Source organism: Macrobrachium nipponense, chromosome 11 (genome assembly GCF_015104395.2).
Source record: "Macrobrachium nipponense isolate FS-2020 chromosome 11, ASM1510439v2, whole genome shotgun sequence".
Classification (NCBI taxonomy): domain Eukaryota; kingdom Metazoa; phylum Arthropoda; class Malacostraca; order Decapoda; family Palaemonidae; genus Macrobrachium; species Macrobrachium nipponense.
In genome coordinates this window covers 3395687-3410686 of record NC_061087.1, presented here as the reverse complement: position 1 = coordinate 3410686, position 15000 = coordinate 3395687, and the positions used below count along the sequence as shown (strand labels likewise).

The 15000-nt window shown below is 37.9% G+C and overlaps 2 protein-coding genes across 3 annotated transcripts in view; both read left to right on the top strand.

Moving 5' to 3' along the window:
• LOC135217172 (uncharacterized) overlaps positions 1-596 on the top strand; it is a 19860-nt gene extending 19264 nt beyond the window's left edge. For both annotated transcript variants that reach the window (XM_064252996.1, XM_064252927.1), the window contains exon 8: positions 1-596. This exon is cut by the window's left edge and continues 502 nt beyond it. The gene's annotated coding sequence lies outside the window, so the exon portion shown is untranslated.
• A 4131-nt stretch (positions 597-4727) lies between these two features.
• Positions 4728-15000, top strand: part of LOC135217094 (alpha-1-inhibitor 3-like) — a 39057-nt gene continuing 28784 nt past the window's right edge. The window contains exons 1-8 of the mRNA XM_064252818.1: positions 4728-4892; positions 9344-9552; positions 9947-10191; positions 11177-11293; positions 12167-12324; positions 12601-12697; positions 13728-13943; positions 14278-14421. Of these exons, the coding sequence (XP_064108888.1) occupies positions 4822-4892; positions 9344-9552; positions 9947-10191; positions 11177-11293; positions 12167-12324; positions 12601-12697; positions 13728-13943; positions 14278-14421 (1257 nt within the window). The 5' untranslated portion in view covers positions 4728-4821. The remainder of the gene's footprint in view (positions 4893-9343; positions 9553-9946; positions 10192-11176; positions 11294-12166; positions 12325-12600; positions 12698-13727; positions 13944-14277; positions 14422-15000) is intronic.

Here is a 15000-nt window from a genome sequence, read left to right as displayed (position 1 = left end):
TTCTGTTGACAGTATCCTCATACTTATGATATTGGTCTTTGGTTTGTCAGCTCGAGTTATCATTGTGTTTAAAAAAAATGTTTGTTTATAGTTGCACAGTTGTCTGTTTACAAGTTCAGTTTCAGCTGTTTACATCACAGGCTATCTGGGATTCTTAGGTTGCTTAAAATGGCTTGTTTATAACAGGAACTGAACAATCAGCTTCATTCTTTTTAAGAAAATATCTTGTGAATTTTCATTCCACGAGTCTTAAAAATTTAATCGAGCCAGTTTGTGATATTCTGTGAAACCCATTTTATTCCGTGAGGAAGTATATACGTAGCTACACCGCTTATCTGTCCACCGGGTAATTCTACAGACGTGCCTCCTCTCATTTTACCAGCCCCTTGTGCTGCCCAAAGTGTACTTTTGCAAGACCTATTAATCATCAATGAAAGACTAGACATATAATGCGAGTAAATACTAGGAGACTAGACGGAAAACACCATAGAAAAGCGCAATATTTTACTTGATAAGTAAAATAGTTATACTTATTTTATTTTGCTACAAAAAATTTTTTTCATGTATGCAAGAGATTAATATATTTATCGAAAACTGTGGCTTATTTTCACCCTTAAACATATTATCTTGCTATCATGAATGATAGACATTGCCCATACTGCAGGAAACCAAACTTACTGGTGCCTTGGGTGAGGGCTCTTGCTGACACAAGGCCAACTGAATTTACTCGTTGATTGAGCAAGATTGATTGATTTTTATCCTGTAAGTATTTGCATAAATGAAATTTGGCTGACTGAGGAGGAATTGAACTTATATCAAGCTGCCATAATGTTTTACGAACTTCATTATTTTCGATAACCCTGCACGACCGTCCATTTGTTTTCTTCGATGACAAAACTATGCAATACCGCGAAGCAGTTTTATTTTTCTGTCATTTTCAGGAGCTTTATGGATTCTTTCTACTATGCCACAACATGAATTATTATAATTATATTTTTCGTTTGATATTTTTGTAATGTTTATTTTAACATATCCCGAAAGGGAGTGAGGTTAAATCTTTGCCGAAAGTAATCGGGGACATATAAATATGGCGTGAGAGGCAAAGGGTCTTAATTAACACAGAGTAGACCTTTCGCCCTTACGAGTTCAGTATTGCTATACAAGGTCCGATAGATTTAAAAGCTTTGGAATTCTGACTGTATCAGTTACTTACCCTTGAAATGTATACGCCACGGTAACTAGTAACTACTCTTTTTAAACCGCCTGACAAAAGGGTTGCTTTGCATCAGTGGATAAAAAAACGAGAAGCTTAATATTAGATGACTTCTTTAATGGCAAGGTTTTATAAATGAAAAGCGGTACAGAAGTAGTCCTACGGTCCATGTAACTAAATGATTCCTCGTCATGAGCTCACTGCCAAGTGTTGCTTCCGAAAAGGCCATCTATATTGGTTATACTAAGAATCGACATGCGCAAAGGGCAGGAACGCCTGCCACAACATCCAGAACAGTGATGTTGACGTCATAACAACGATAACGAAGTGATGAATAGTTTAACTGGTGTTCGGCAAACAGGTTTGGAATTACCCGATCGACTTAATTGACGCGTTCAGCTTCCATGGAACGGATGTTATTTCTGTTGGACACTCTGATACTGCAGTGCAAGGCTTTGGTATTGCTTCTGCGTTTTCAAGTTGTTCATAAACTGAGTTTTATGTTATGGGTAGTAAGTTATAAAAGATTTCTCTAAGCACGGTACAGCAGAAGTCAAGAGAACGTTTGGAAAAAGGAACTCCATCAGCAAGCAAGTTCATTAGAAGGAATCATAAGAAAAAAAAAGAGAGATATACTTTTAAAGTGTGATTTGAATTAACATGTACTTTTATTGTTGCTCATATTCTCCTCTTTTTCTCTTATTTTTCAATATTCGCGTGTTATGTACGATATAAATTACACAGATGAGTTATAATCTGTTAAAGCTAAGAGAAATTTAAACTGCATTCTGGCCCCTATCTTCTTTTCTTCTTCTTCTTCTTCTTCTCTCTCTCTCTCTCTCTCTCTCTCTCCTCTCTCTCTCTCTCGTCTTCTCTTCTCTCTCTTCTTCTTCTCTCATCTCTCTCTCTCTCTCTCTCTCTCCGTATTTATCAATCCTGTCTTGAAAGCAACTTATTTTCTCAGAACTGTTATTGCAGAAAGCGTCCTACAGATATTTCAATCTTCCAAGACCGTTTTGCGTTTATCTCTATTCTTAAACGACACGAGACAGATAATGCACAGGAAGCAAAGGAAATGTTTGAGACAGGTGGTGAAGCAATGTCACCTGGCGATTAAACCAATCTTGTTTGTGGTTGTTTCTCAATAGTCCTTGAAAAACCTAAGGTTATCTTTGACTTTGTACGACATTATTTTGTTTACGCTACTAATCGGTTTATTTTCGTAGGCAACGAACTTCTATTATAGTTCCAGCGAGGAAGAAGATTAAGACAGCATCACTTTGGTTTATTATTCGTACATATGGTAAAAATCTGATTTATGTCAGAGAAACTTTTTGTTTCGAACTAACAAAGTTTTCATTACCATCTAGGTGCGGCTCTTGGGCCTTTCACGTGAAATCGTTTCACCCTAGTGAATGCAGATGAAGATGTTACTGTTAGACTAAGCTATGTTTATGCTATCACGAGTTAGTAATGTATTTGTTACGGTGACTAAAGTTGAAATGATCACAACCAGTATCCACAACAGTAGTAGAATAATGAAGGAAGACGAAGATATAGAAGGGTCGGTGTCGTCAGGGAACAACGACGAAACTCAAATAACTTGCGCTTGATGAGTCACACGTCAAGCTTTGGTAACTCTACGGATGTAACATCCGCGTTCCGACGCTGCTCTTTTCACTGAAAGTACCTGCACCCCTCCTTGGGCAATGACCCAACAATACAGAGGAGGATGGTGATAAAAAAATAAAAAATAAAATGAAATAAAGTAAAATAAAAAAGCAGCCATTTTTACGAAGGTTATCATAGCTTTCGTCTTCTTTGCAGGCAGGAGCCCTTCATAATACTGACTTCGAAAAGTAAGTGGAGTCAATCGCTTTCCTTTAACAGTCTTTACTCATGCCTCAGACCTTGCAACATGAAAGCAACAGACAATAGTGCCTCATAAGAGTTATACCTCCTCTGAAACAAGACTTCCTCAAGCACTCAAATGTTTTTGTAAAAAATGTAAAAAAAACATGTAGGAAGCTGTTATCTCGTTATCAGTCAGGTCGGCGTTTTTCTCCAGTCTTATCACTCTTGTGATTGCGCGTTTCGTTAAGTGAATGTATCCTATTTGTCGCTAAAAACAAAAAACAGTAGATTAAAAAAATACTATGCATCCAACAATGAGAAGAAAATTACATTTGTGTCATAGTAAACAGTGAAGTAGATATCAAATTCAACCAATTAAGCGCCAGTTCGATGAAAGACGAGGTAAATCCAGTTGCGATAGCAATTTATCCGATAAGATCTTTATCTCACGGCGAAATAACATTGACAAATATTAGACTGAGTACCCCGCGTGATTCACCATTCTGACGACGGAGCAAGATTTACGAGTGTTCAATTCCGGTGCATGGAAGAAAATGGGCGATGCATATGGATCTTTCAGTGAAAATAAATTCAAATGTAAACAATGGCAAAACTTATTTTTACAAATAATATTTGGAATCAATACTACATACCTACAACAGGACGTAAGATAAGCTCAATAATGGAGTGACTTCATATAATCAAGATGGGACAAACTTCTTACTAATATATATTAGGCATTATATATATATATATTTATATATATATATATATATGATATATATATATATGTATATATATATTATATATATATATATATATATATATTATATATATATAATTAGATAATCAGGTTGAGAGAAAGAAAAAAAATAATTTTGTATGTCGACTTCTATGCGAATGTTTCTTGTCTATCAGGATTTCCCCTTCGTGCGTTTTTGCCATAATACCTAGGCGGGTATGTTCTCGAATGACTGATGTCGCTAAATACAAAATACTGGTTTCCCCCCAAACGATTAAAAAGTAGATTTGCTGACAGTGCGATGGTTTGAGGCCGGGGTTCCTACCTTGGATGGACAATAGTTATCTCAGTTCTCCTAAAAAAGTAAGCAGTATTATAAATAGACGTCGAATTCTTAAGGATTTTGTTAGGCACACCGGCAATCAGTTAGTAGCTCTCATGGCCAGGGAATAGGGAAAAGAGACCTAGCGCCCTTCACAATTTTTGCGACAGATTCAGAAACAGACCGTTTTGTGAAGCCATAACGGGAAAATGAAGGTTCGTATTTTCACTTATGCTGGTTTTTTTGTGATATAGAAAGCAATAAATAAAGTAAGCAGCAATTCACAAAAATGGCGCTCCCTCTAGTCTTGATAAATGGTGTTCATTTATTCCTTTGTTTTTTGGTTCGAAAATTTTATAAAAGAAAATGTTCTCTATGTCATGTAGGCTTCAGTGTAATGGTAGGTACTACTCTATTCCTTTGAGTATTAATCAATATTATAATAAGTCATTTCAGGGTTTATGAAGAATGAAAGCCGTTTTACTGACGTAACGAATACATAAAAACAAAGATAATCACAGTTACTGATTTCAAGTGGGCGTGACTGACGGACGAGAGCGGATATAGGTCTAGTTCTGCTAGTAACATCTGGGAGCCCATCCCTCCATAAGTAGTGGTGGTTCGTTGTCTGTACTTGCAGTCGCTCGGGTGGCGTCGTTGACTTTGGTGGTGATCCCAGATAGGTCATCCATGATGGGGACTGGAACGAGATGGATGGGGTCCATGCTATTGGTAGCCTTCTTCTTTTCTGGAGCTTTAGGGTAAGACGGTGGAGATTTTAGTTTATCGGAAGAACCTAATTTGTACTGTATAATTATGCATCAGGCCGAAACTTTAAAGATGCTGTGCGTTCATGTCGCCGTTACTCGTAGTTGTTGGCAAAACTGAAATCATGCATATCGTCCGTCACTTTGCCGCCAATATTGGCACCACCGGTCATTCAGTTAGATAAAGGCTGTAGAGTTAAATAGTATATCACAGTTTCCACGTTTACCTTTGCCAATTGTTGAAAAACAAATTTATGATATGGTTACCAAAACTGCAAGTGTTCCGAGTGCATTAATTCCAGCTTCAGTGTGGCAAGTTAGTGATCACTACCGACGCCACGCCTCCTACAGCCCTGACGTTACTTAGCGCTCTTTATCTCTTTCAATTAATGACCAAGTGATCTATTTGGTCTATCTGACCGAACTCCCTGTATTCTTGTATATCAGACGTCAATGCTTTAGAAAAAGAATACCTTTGATTAAGGATTATTTGCAACATAAAAGCTGATGAATTGCACCCCTTGTAGATTTTTTTTTTTTACTTTTGTTCAGTGATAAAAAAAAAAAAAAATCATGTAACCTTGTGCCTGAATCATGCCAACGTCCTTTCAGGGCCAAATCTCTAGCAACAATCAAATTCATTTGTCCCTTTGACCAAGGATGTTTACCATTCTCGAACGCTGTTCATTCGCTTGGTTTTTGCCTTCATTTTTGCTTTTACCTAGTGCAGTTCTTTGCCATTTCCTTAGCAGATAGCTACGGTACCCTTTTTTTTTAAGTTCATGATTTTTGTTTATGTCTTTATTAATGCAACCATAATTGTTTTCGATTCGTTTTTTATGATTGGGGAAAGGTATTTGTTTTCTATTCTATAGGCTAGGCGTAACATCCTTCTTCCTACATTTATTGTAAGGAAATCGGCAGTCCTTGGCTTGCAGGGTTCATTAAGTGTCTCTCCCTTCACTGCCAAGAGAGGCAGGATAGGCCAAATCTTGCCTAGACTTTATCATTAACAGAGTAATTAATAATTATTTTCAATGCTGCTAGATTACCTTTGCTTATTTTTTATTTTTTATACTTATTGTTTTAGATATCATGTTGCTTTCATTTTTATTTTGTTGTTGTATTTTTTAGTTATTTAAGTTCAGAAAAGGATAAACCGAAATAGACCCCGTCAAGTTCTGTCTTGTGGCACCATGGCTCCTGATTTCTACTTAGCTGTTTATTCCTTCGATTTTTATGTTCTCCACCACCCCCCGCCCATACAATGCTTTTTATCTCGGGAATAAAAAACAGCAACCGTAACAACACGCCTTGCGGTGATATGAAGTACTTGTTTTTCTTACCTTCTCCATAAGCACTGAATGAAATAACAAAACAAGAAGAACAAAGCATTTACGGTGTATCACTTTGCCTAGCAATAAGTTTTGATTTGCGCTAGCTCACACGTTCATTCTGAGAGTTAAGGACAAGTTGACCTTACTACGCACTTGAAATCGGCTGCTGGTGAGTACGGATAATGATAGGCGGGGCAGCCACTGATAACTCCTTAGTGCAATATTGCCCTACTGCTTCGAAAATGACACTAAGATCGTTGTTACCACGGTTTTTCTGGGTTCTTCATTATCTGAATAGTACTACGAAGAGCGCTTTGAAAAAAGATGCGCCTCTTAATTTACCTACTTTTTTTTTTTTTTTTTTTTAGAAAAATTTTAATTCGTGATCGAGCTCTCAGCATGGGTCACCGTCTGCTTTTATTGCTGTTGTAATATTATTTTCGGCCATCGTACTAAAATTAGATCTTATTATTGTTAATATTATTAGCATACAAAGATCTATCAGTCTGGCAAATGCAGGAAATAGTAAGACTTGGTACGTAGTTTCTGTAATGTCTTTAACGATATAGAATTCATATTGGTACTATTTTTGTCTCTATTTGAGGTTGGTTGATTGTGGCATGTATCAAATTTAGTTGGGTTGCGCTAAATGGTGACCATATAAACAGAGTTCCCAAACCTTGGGCTTTACTCAAATCTGCGCTGAGACTTTCTAGACTTTCAAGCCTGAGTTCTTTTTCTTTGAGACACTCGAAAAATATTCCTTGTATGATTTTTTCAGATATTTTAATTTAATTTTATTTAATATTCGTTACCCAACTCTATATTGCAAATGTTTTCATTTATGTGTGGTTCTGTATTGTGGGTCAAGGTAGCAGAGTGGTCTCCATTGACTTCCCATTGGAGTGACCCCAAGTTTAGACTCTGCAGAGGCCTTGATAGATTTCCACGGGTAATATGACATTACTTCCTCTACGAGCGAGGAGATTAGGGGTTGGTAAGTCCCATAGGTCTACTTTACGTGTCATCGGCAGCCTTTGCCTGGTTCCCCCACGTCCAAATGTGGATGGAAAGGTCTGACATTGGTCATATTTGTGCATACTACTCGGTCTGTAGGACGTTGTGTGAAGCACAGTGTTCTTTGCTTCTTCTGCTCACTGGAGACTTTAAAACTGTTTGGCTAAGGCCTCTCCACGCTAGGAAACATTGTTTGCAAAGAAACTTAGCAAACAATGTTTCCTAGTGTGGACAGGCCTTTAGATCTGCCTCTCAGCAAATATGGGCATTTGAGTCTGTGTGTATTAGCTTGCTAAGCAAGTTCAAGTTTATGGACTAAACTTATTTCATGATGAATACTCATGAATGATGTCTGTACATACAGTTATGATGTAGAAAACTGCTTGATCTTGCTGTTGTTTGCCCACCCCACCTTTCTCTCTCCCGGTTTTATACTAAAAATGAGACGATTATTCAGAAATTTCAAATTAAGCGAAGCCCGCAAAACTTCGATCGTCTTCACTAAAGTAATATGCGTACATACACAATGCTAAGGACTTTAAACCAGAGTATTTAAGTGGGCTTTTTATACTTGAGATGTATCATGTTTTAACAGAATTAATTTACTCACACACACACACACACACACACACACACACACACACACACACACACACATATATATATATATATATATATATATATATATATATATATATATATATATATATATATATATTATATAGTGCATGTTAGCCACAATGGTCTCCTGATGTCTTGACTTCCTCGCACTCTTTTTAAGTACGCTTATCACGGCAAGTCTACATCCTAGCGGGATATAACCATAAAACTCAACCTTCGGTGGCAGGATTCGAACTCGTCTACCGGAGTTCTATAGAGGACGCACTAAAACGCCATAGCTATGAAAATGCACATCTATTAATTTTCATATAAATCTAGTTCAAGAAGTCATTTGATTATATAGTATGTAATATATAGATATACTATAGTATATATAATAAATATGAATATATAAATAGCATTTATATATATCTATAATAATAAAATCCGAGTGGTCTTTCTTGTTTTTCTGCCGCGGGTGGGGGCGGGGTAGATAGGGATCGGGAATGTAGGTGAGACATGACTCATCCACCCTCCTCCTGCAGACCTGTTTGTCCGCCACGTTTGGTGACATAGTAAGTAGGGGAGACATGACACATCCACCCTCCTCCTGCAAACCTGTTTGTCTGCCACGTTTTGGAGCGGGGATCGGGAAGGTAGGGGAGACATCCACCCTCCTACAAACTTGTGCGTCCGGCCTGGTTGGGGATGGGGTAGGTAGGGGATTGGTAGGGTAGGGGAGACACGATGGGCAGCACTGCGTTCCAGTGCAGTGTAGCTTGCGCCATCAAGCTCATATATTATATATAATTATACACACACACATATATATATGTGTGTGCGTGTGTACGTATATCTGCACGTTTTTCTCATTCGCAAAAGGGTGGTACAAGGTGGGCCGTGTCAGGCTTACAACCTTCTGGTTTTTCAGCAGTTGCTTTTAAAGTCATTATGCCCTCTTGATTGCATTAGTGAATTACTAGACTCTTAGTAAATCGACTGTTGTAGGTAGCAGCTAGCTCCATCTTCTCAAAAGACAAGCTTAGAATCGAAAGTTTAATAACCTCTGGAATCACACCATTTTTAGGAGGAAGGACGCATAATTAGAAAAGAAATATATGCGATTGAGAGGAGCGAGAAGTCTGTGACTCTGAAAATGGGTGCAGAAATGATCCGCCTAAAAAAGTAAACTGGAGTATTGACGATGCAGAAGATGTAAAATACTCGCTATCCATATTCCCATTAGCATCTACCGAACGTCATATTAGTTAATTTTTTTCCCTGAAAATAATTAAGAGAATTAAGTTGACAGGAAGTGTTATTGAAGCCAAACCAATTCCCATAACTAGCCCAGTCATGGCACTGTCAACAGGAACTGAAATAGTTGACAAGTTTACGAAAACCTTATTTTTAACAATATTCCCTGTTATGAAACCTCGAGACATATATTCACCGTTATATCTTTTACCAAACAAATGTTTCCTTCCACAGAAGCTACATGATTATAATACCAAACTCCTTGGAACTGGGTGGAAAGATGCAAGTCTGCATCACTGTAGATGACAACACAGCTCCTGCCGGGAAACTGACGTTCAGCGGGGTTGGACAAAGGTACATATCCTACTCAGAACGAAAGGAAAATCCAGATATAGACGCGGGAGTTGTCGTCTTACCCACAACGACAATCGACGTTCCTGCTGGTGAGTCTTAAGTCTTATGGACTAAATGCGCTAACCAACGTATAAGTAATGAGTGTTGTTGTACCGATTTCTCTATATGATAAATTTTCCAAAGCATCTACGAAACACGCTTTTGTTGACGTTGTTCTTCCCCTATTGTATAATTGAGAAATGCTGCTTACAGTTATCTTTTACATGAAAGATATTGGAATGTTTTAATATATTGTTATATATAGTAGTTTATTTATTTTATATGTTTTTAGTAGTAATTCTTATACAGTATTCGTACTGAGGTGCTGAATAACCTAACGGCTTCATCGCCTGGTCACTAGACCAGACATTCATAAATCAATCAGTAAAGAGTTATCTTCTAATCAAGTCCATAAAAGAACACTTAATCATCCAAACATTCCAGGACGCAAGAACTTCTGCAAAGAAATGGGCTCGTCTACCTCGGAACATTTCCTGCACGATGCATCTCTGAACATCCTGGGGGAAATAGCTGGAGTCAGCGTCAACTACACAGAGAACATTGAAGTTGAAAACCAGAAGAAAGTGACTGTCATACAGACAGACAAGTACTTATACCAACCTGGACAGACGGTGAAGTTTAGGATCCTCACTTTTTCTGGGTCTTTCATGGACATATCGACAAAGAATGTAAGAAGCAGGATGTTTATGATTCTCACTTATTTCATATGTAGTGATTGGAATTCACCGAGGCACAGAGGAAAATGTCAGTCTTTAGAGCCTAATACCTTAAGGTCTATATTAATCTTTTGTGTCTGGTTTTTTTAATTTTTAAAAGAAAACTTTATAATACATGGCGATTAACCACTTGTGCATCTGATTATAATCACAATTGAGGCAACCAGAAGAAAAGCAAAGCAAAGTGCCATTTTTAAAATGATGTGAAAAATTATCAAAGACGCTCCGCTCTGGTTCCTTACATGCACAGGAGTGCAGGTGTTCTATTGGCTGGCCCCCATACCCTCCGTAACACTCGCCCCCCATCCCCCCCACCCATGCAGGGGAAGGTAGCATTTTGCTTTGTTTTGCCTCGAGTACCTTGTGCCTTTTCTTCAACCAAGACTATAATTGTAGTAATATGGTTGTCTTTATTAAAGTTGTATTTCACAAAAACATTGCATAGTCATAAGTTAATCAGGGAAACCCTCTTCTAGGAATATACCATCCCCAGACACCCAATGAATAAATCCATTTAATAAAATCATATAATTCCATATCATCTTAATGTAGAGATATGCGTACAATTTGCATGAGCTAATTGTTACCGGTTAGCGAACATTAATTAGAGTATAAATTTTTGTCACATACAATCACATCGGTTGTAAGAGTATTTGAACTTAGGCGTAAATTATCTGAAAAAAAAAACTTGCATAGTCTTTAGGAATTATAGAAAATATGCCAAAAAATTAACAAGAAGTTTTCAGAATGCTAATGTCCCACAAATTCAGCAAGGCAGCAAGTATGTAGTCTCAGATAATTTCACAGTAATGATTAAACTATTACATAAGAGAAGAGGAGCTAGAATGAAATGTGGGAATTTCGAGAACAAGTTTTGAGAATGTCATCTACTGTATGAGAAAACTTTTAGAAAACAGTATTTCTTCTCATCTCACAGTACCCTATTGTGTGGGTGACGTCACCCTCACAAACACGGATAGCACAGTGGAGGAATGTCGACAATTCGGACGGCCTGGTTCATCTGGAGATGACGCTGGTGGAGGAGCCCGAAGAGGTACTGAAACAAAAGAGTATTAATGGTGTTGCTCCCTGTACGGGGGTAGTGCCGTCTGTGCACCTCATGGGATGCGCTGTAGGCATTACTTAAGTTTTTTTGCAGCGTGCCTTCGACCCCTACCTGCAACCCCTTTCGTTCCTTTTACTGTACCTCGTTTCATATTCTCTTTCTTCCATCTTATTTCCCACTCTCCTAACAGTTGATTCCCAGTGCAACTACGAGGTTTACCTCCTGTTACACCTTTCAAATCATTTACTGTCAATTTCCGTTTCAAGGCTGAATGACCTCATAAGTCCGAGTGCTTGGTCTTTTGGCCTAAATTCTAAATTCAGTTCAATTCATGATCTAGCATTAGAGTCAATGCTATTATATTGCGGTAAATGTCTGTTGGCATAATCTCTTGTCTGAAGAACATAGAAAAGAGTGCATATAATTCAGTACAGGTGAGATAATTTGAGAAATTTACCGAGATAGCGGGGTATTTGCTGTCTGTTGTTTATGATTTTGCTTTCATCCCCGATGGCTGATACTAAAGATCACGGTCTAGACCGTGCTAAAGATGATGCATCGCCGAGCTTTCCTTGGGATGAACGTAAAAAAACATAGTATGCAAAATACAGTAAATTTCTCATTATCTCCGTAAATTCCTCAAATGATTCACCTATACTGTATTATATACATCATACCCTATATTGCTTCGTAAAATAAATTATATTAATAAACGATATCTTTGTGCGGCCATCCTGACATTAACGCTACACTCCTTTTATAGTTGTGGAAATTCAAGCGTTGTAGTGAAGGCGACTGTTTGAATCCCTCGCCCCAACCTGTTATATAACTTAAATGTGAAATTCCTTTGTGTTCTTGCAGGGTACTTACAGAATTCACGTCCAGAATGAAGATTTATCAGAGGAAACGACCAACTTCAAGGTGGAGGAGTATGTTCTTCCCCGGTTCGAGGTGACGATCGAGTCTCCTAAGTACGTCTTGTCACGTGATACCGGCTTCTCCTTCAAAGTTTGTGCTAAGTAAGTGTTTCTCATTTTCACTCTCTTCTTCATTGCCGTCTTCATCTTCCTATTTCTGATAAGTATGTTCCTGTTATCTCATAGTCGTTACCACAGTAAATACCGTATTCGTTGTCTTTCATTTTAAGTTATTAATTTTCTTCCGTTACTATTGTTTCTTCAGTCGGTAAAAAAGACTTTTATGTAATTTTGAATATAATTCTTTTAGAAATAAATAGGAAATTTCAGTCTCAGAACTACTACATCAATCAACGCCACAATCCTCATTAATTCCAGGTATACTTTTGGGCAGCCAGTCAGTGGAGAGTTGTCTGTTAGAATCAGCAATAACGGACAGAAGAAATGTTACACCACCATAACACGGAACGAAACAGTAAGCTAAATTCTCCATTTTCATTTTTTTATGTTTTGACTAGAGACTCGATATATATATATATATATATATATATATATATATATATATATATATATATATATATGTGTGTGTGTGTGTGTGTGTGTGTGTGTGTGTGTGTGTATGTGTGCGTGTGTCTATATCTAGAAGCATGGCACATACCACATACATACACACACACACACACACACACATATATATATATATATATATATATATATATATATATATATATACTATATATATATATATATATATATATATATATATATATATATATATAATCCTGCACTCATGACAAGGGATGTCTCCAGAGAAGACACAATAATACAGTGGTGACTGTACCATTCATATATCAATTTTTCTGAGATGTGGATGGATCCTCTGCGTCAAAAACATTGCAGTATTAGCCACTTTATATCTTTGCACAGAGGGCTCATCAGCTTTTCATCGAATCCCCACACACATTGCGCCATTCACCTCTAGTATCGTGCACACTCTTGCACTTCCTTGATATTACAGCCGTTCTATCCCGATATTACCTCTTTGGCTACATCTGCCCAGTACTTTCTTGATCCTTCTCTCCCCTTCCCCGGCGTCGGTGACCCTGGTAGTTGTGACGCCAGAAAACCCACAATCAATCAATCAATCTCCTCCTTCCACCTGACATCCTGAGTAACCAAACGGTTCCATTACTGGGTCTCCGAACTAAACACCTTTTGCACCAACCATTCGTCCTCCAAGTAAAATCTTAATTAAATGTACTGGCTAGATGGCATGAAAGAGATTGAAAAGGAAAGTCTCAACATTGGAGAATCAAGCAAGTGCTTGCTAGATGGAGGTTAATGTTGTGACAGTTTTGTGCACAAAGGGTTCCTCTACCATCGAGCAGTTATGTAAGTTTGCAGTGAGTATTGTCTAATTGTGAACCACCCGCTGTTAGTTTGTGAACAAGTTTTGCTATTTTACCTTACGATGAACGTGTCTCTTGTATTTTTTTCTTCTTCAGTTCAGTGGATGTAAGGAGTTCGAAGTGGTGAACTCGGATATGAGAACTGTCGACTGCAGTATCTATTCAGTATCCGTCAGAGCCTTGCTTACTGAGGAAGGTACCGGTGTTGAGATGACACAATCTTCTAGCATCGAAGTATCGAGGACTCCCGTTAGTTTCAAGACCGTCTACAACGATCGATACATGAAGTACAACCTTCCGTACACTCTTCGGGTGAGATTTTTATGTAATCATTTATATATTTTATTTGGTAGTACTAGAATTGATGCTTCAGCTCTTATCCTAATTGTAAATGGTTTGGTAGAGACATTTATCGGCTCTCAGACTCGTAATGAAGTTATTCTAAGTTCCATGAAAAAATGGTACTATTCACAGGAAAGTATCGTAGAACTTTGTAGCACAGAAATACGCAGTTTATTTCGCAATTATCGATGTGTTTATACAGTTTGTTATCTTAATGAAGCACATTTGGCAGAAACTTTCTGCGTAGAATCGTTACTAGTTTATGATATTATTTCGAAAGTATTCCATTGAATGTTTGCCCCAGGTCCGAGCTGAACTCCCAGATGGTGGCCCAGCTGGTGGTACCCTTGTCGAGGCGTGCTTCGATGGCGGCTGCTCCAACTTCACCACGAATCCTGATGGTATCATCACTATCAATGTCATGAAATTCGACAGCCGGAGGGTCGTGGTAAGTCGCTGTTTCGTTTCACTGCTTGGAAACTCCACGCTCAGAGAATACTTAATCCTTTGAGAATCATGGTTCATCTGAAAGTGATAACTTGAAAGTGAGGTGTTTTGGCGAGTTGCTCCCATCATAACTTCTAGGCTTAGACCCCAGTATTTTTCCTTAAACATTTTCTTTACAGTTTTCAATGGCCTAGATGGAATTAGCATTAAGCTGCCCGTTTCAGTGGCCCTTGCAATAGAAAAAAAAAAAAGTGGAACAGGAAGACTAACTTTTCTCTCGTAAAAGGATTCTTATCTTGCCAGACATTTAGTGGGCTTAGAAGCTGGATTTAGTACGGAAATTGACGCAGTTTCTGCTTCAATAGTATAACTGTTGATAATTTTGTCTTGATATAAGTTGTTCTGCTTTTATTGTAAAGTTTTTCGTCTCGGTAAAGTGCTCCGTATGACTTTTGGTTTCTTCGAAACTGTAGATACCTTTGAAGTGTCGCGATGGTATGCCCGAAGTAAGTGGGTATGAGGGATTCGCAATTCCCAGCTCAACGTGCTGATTTATGTTTTATATTGGTCAACTTCTCCT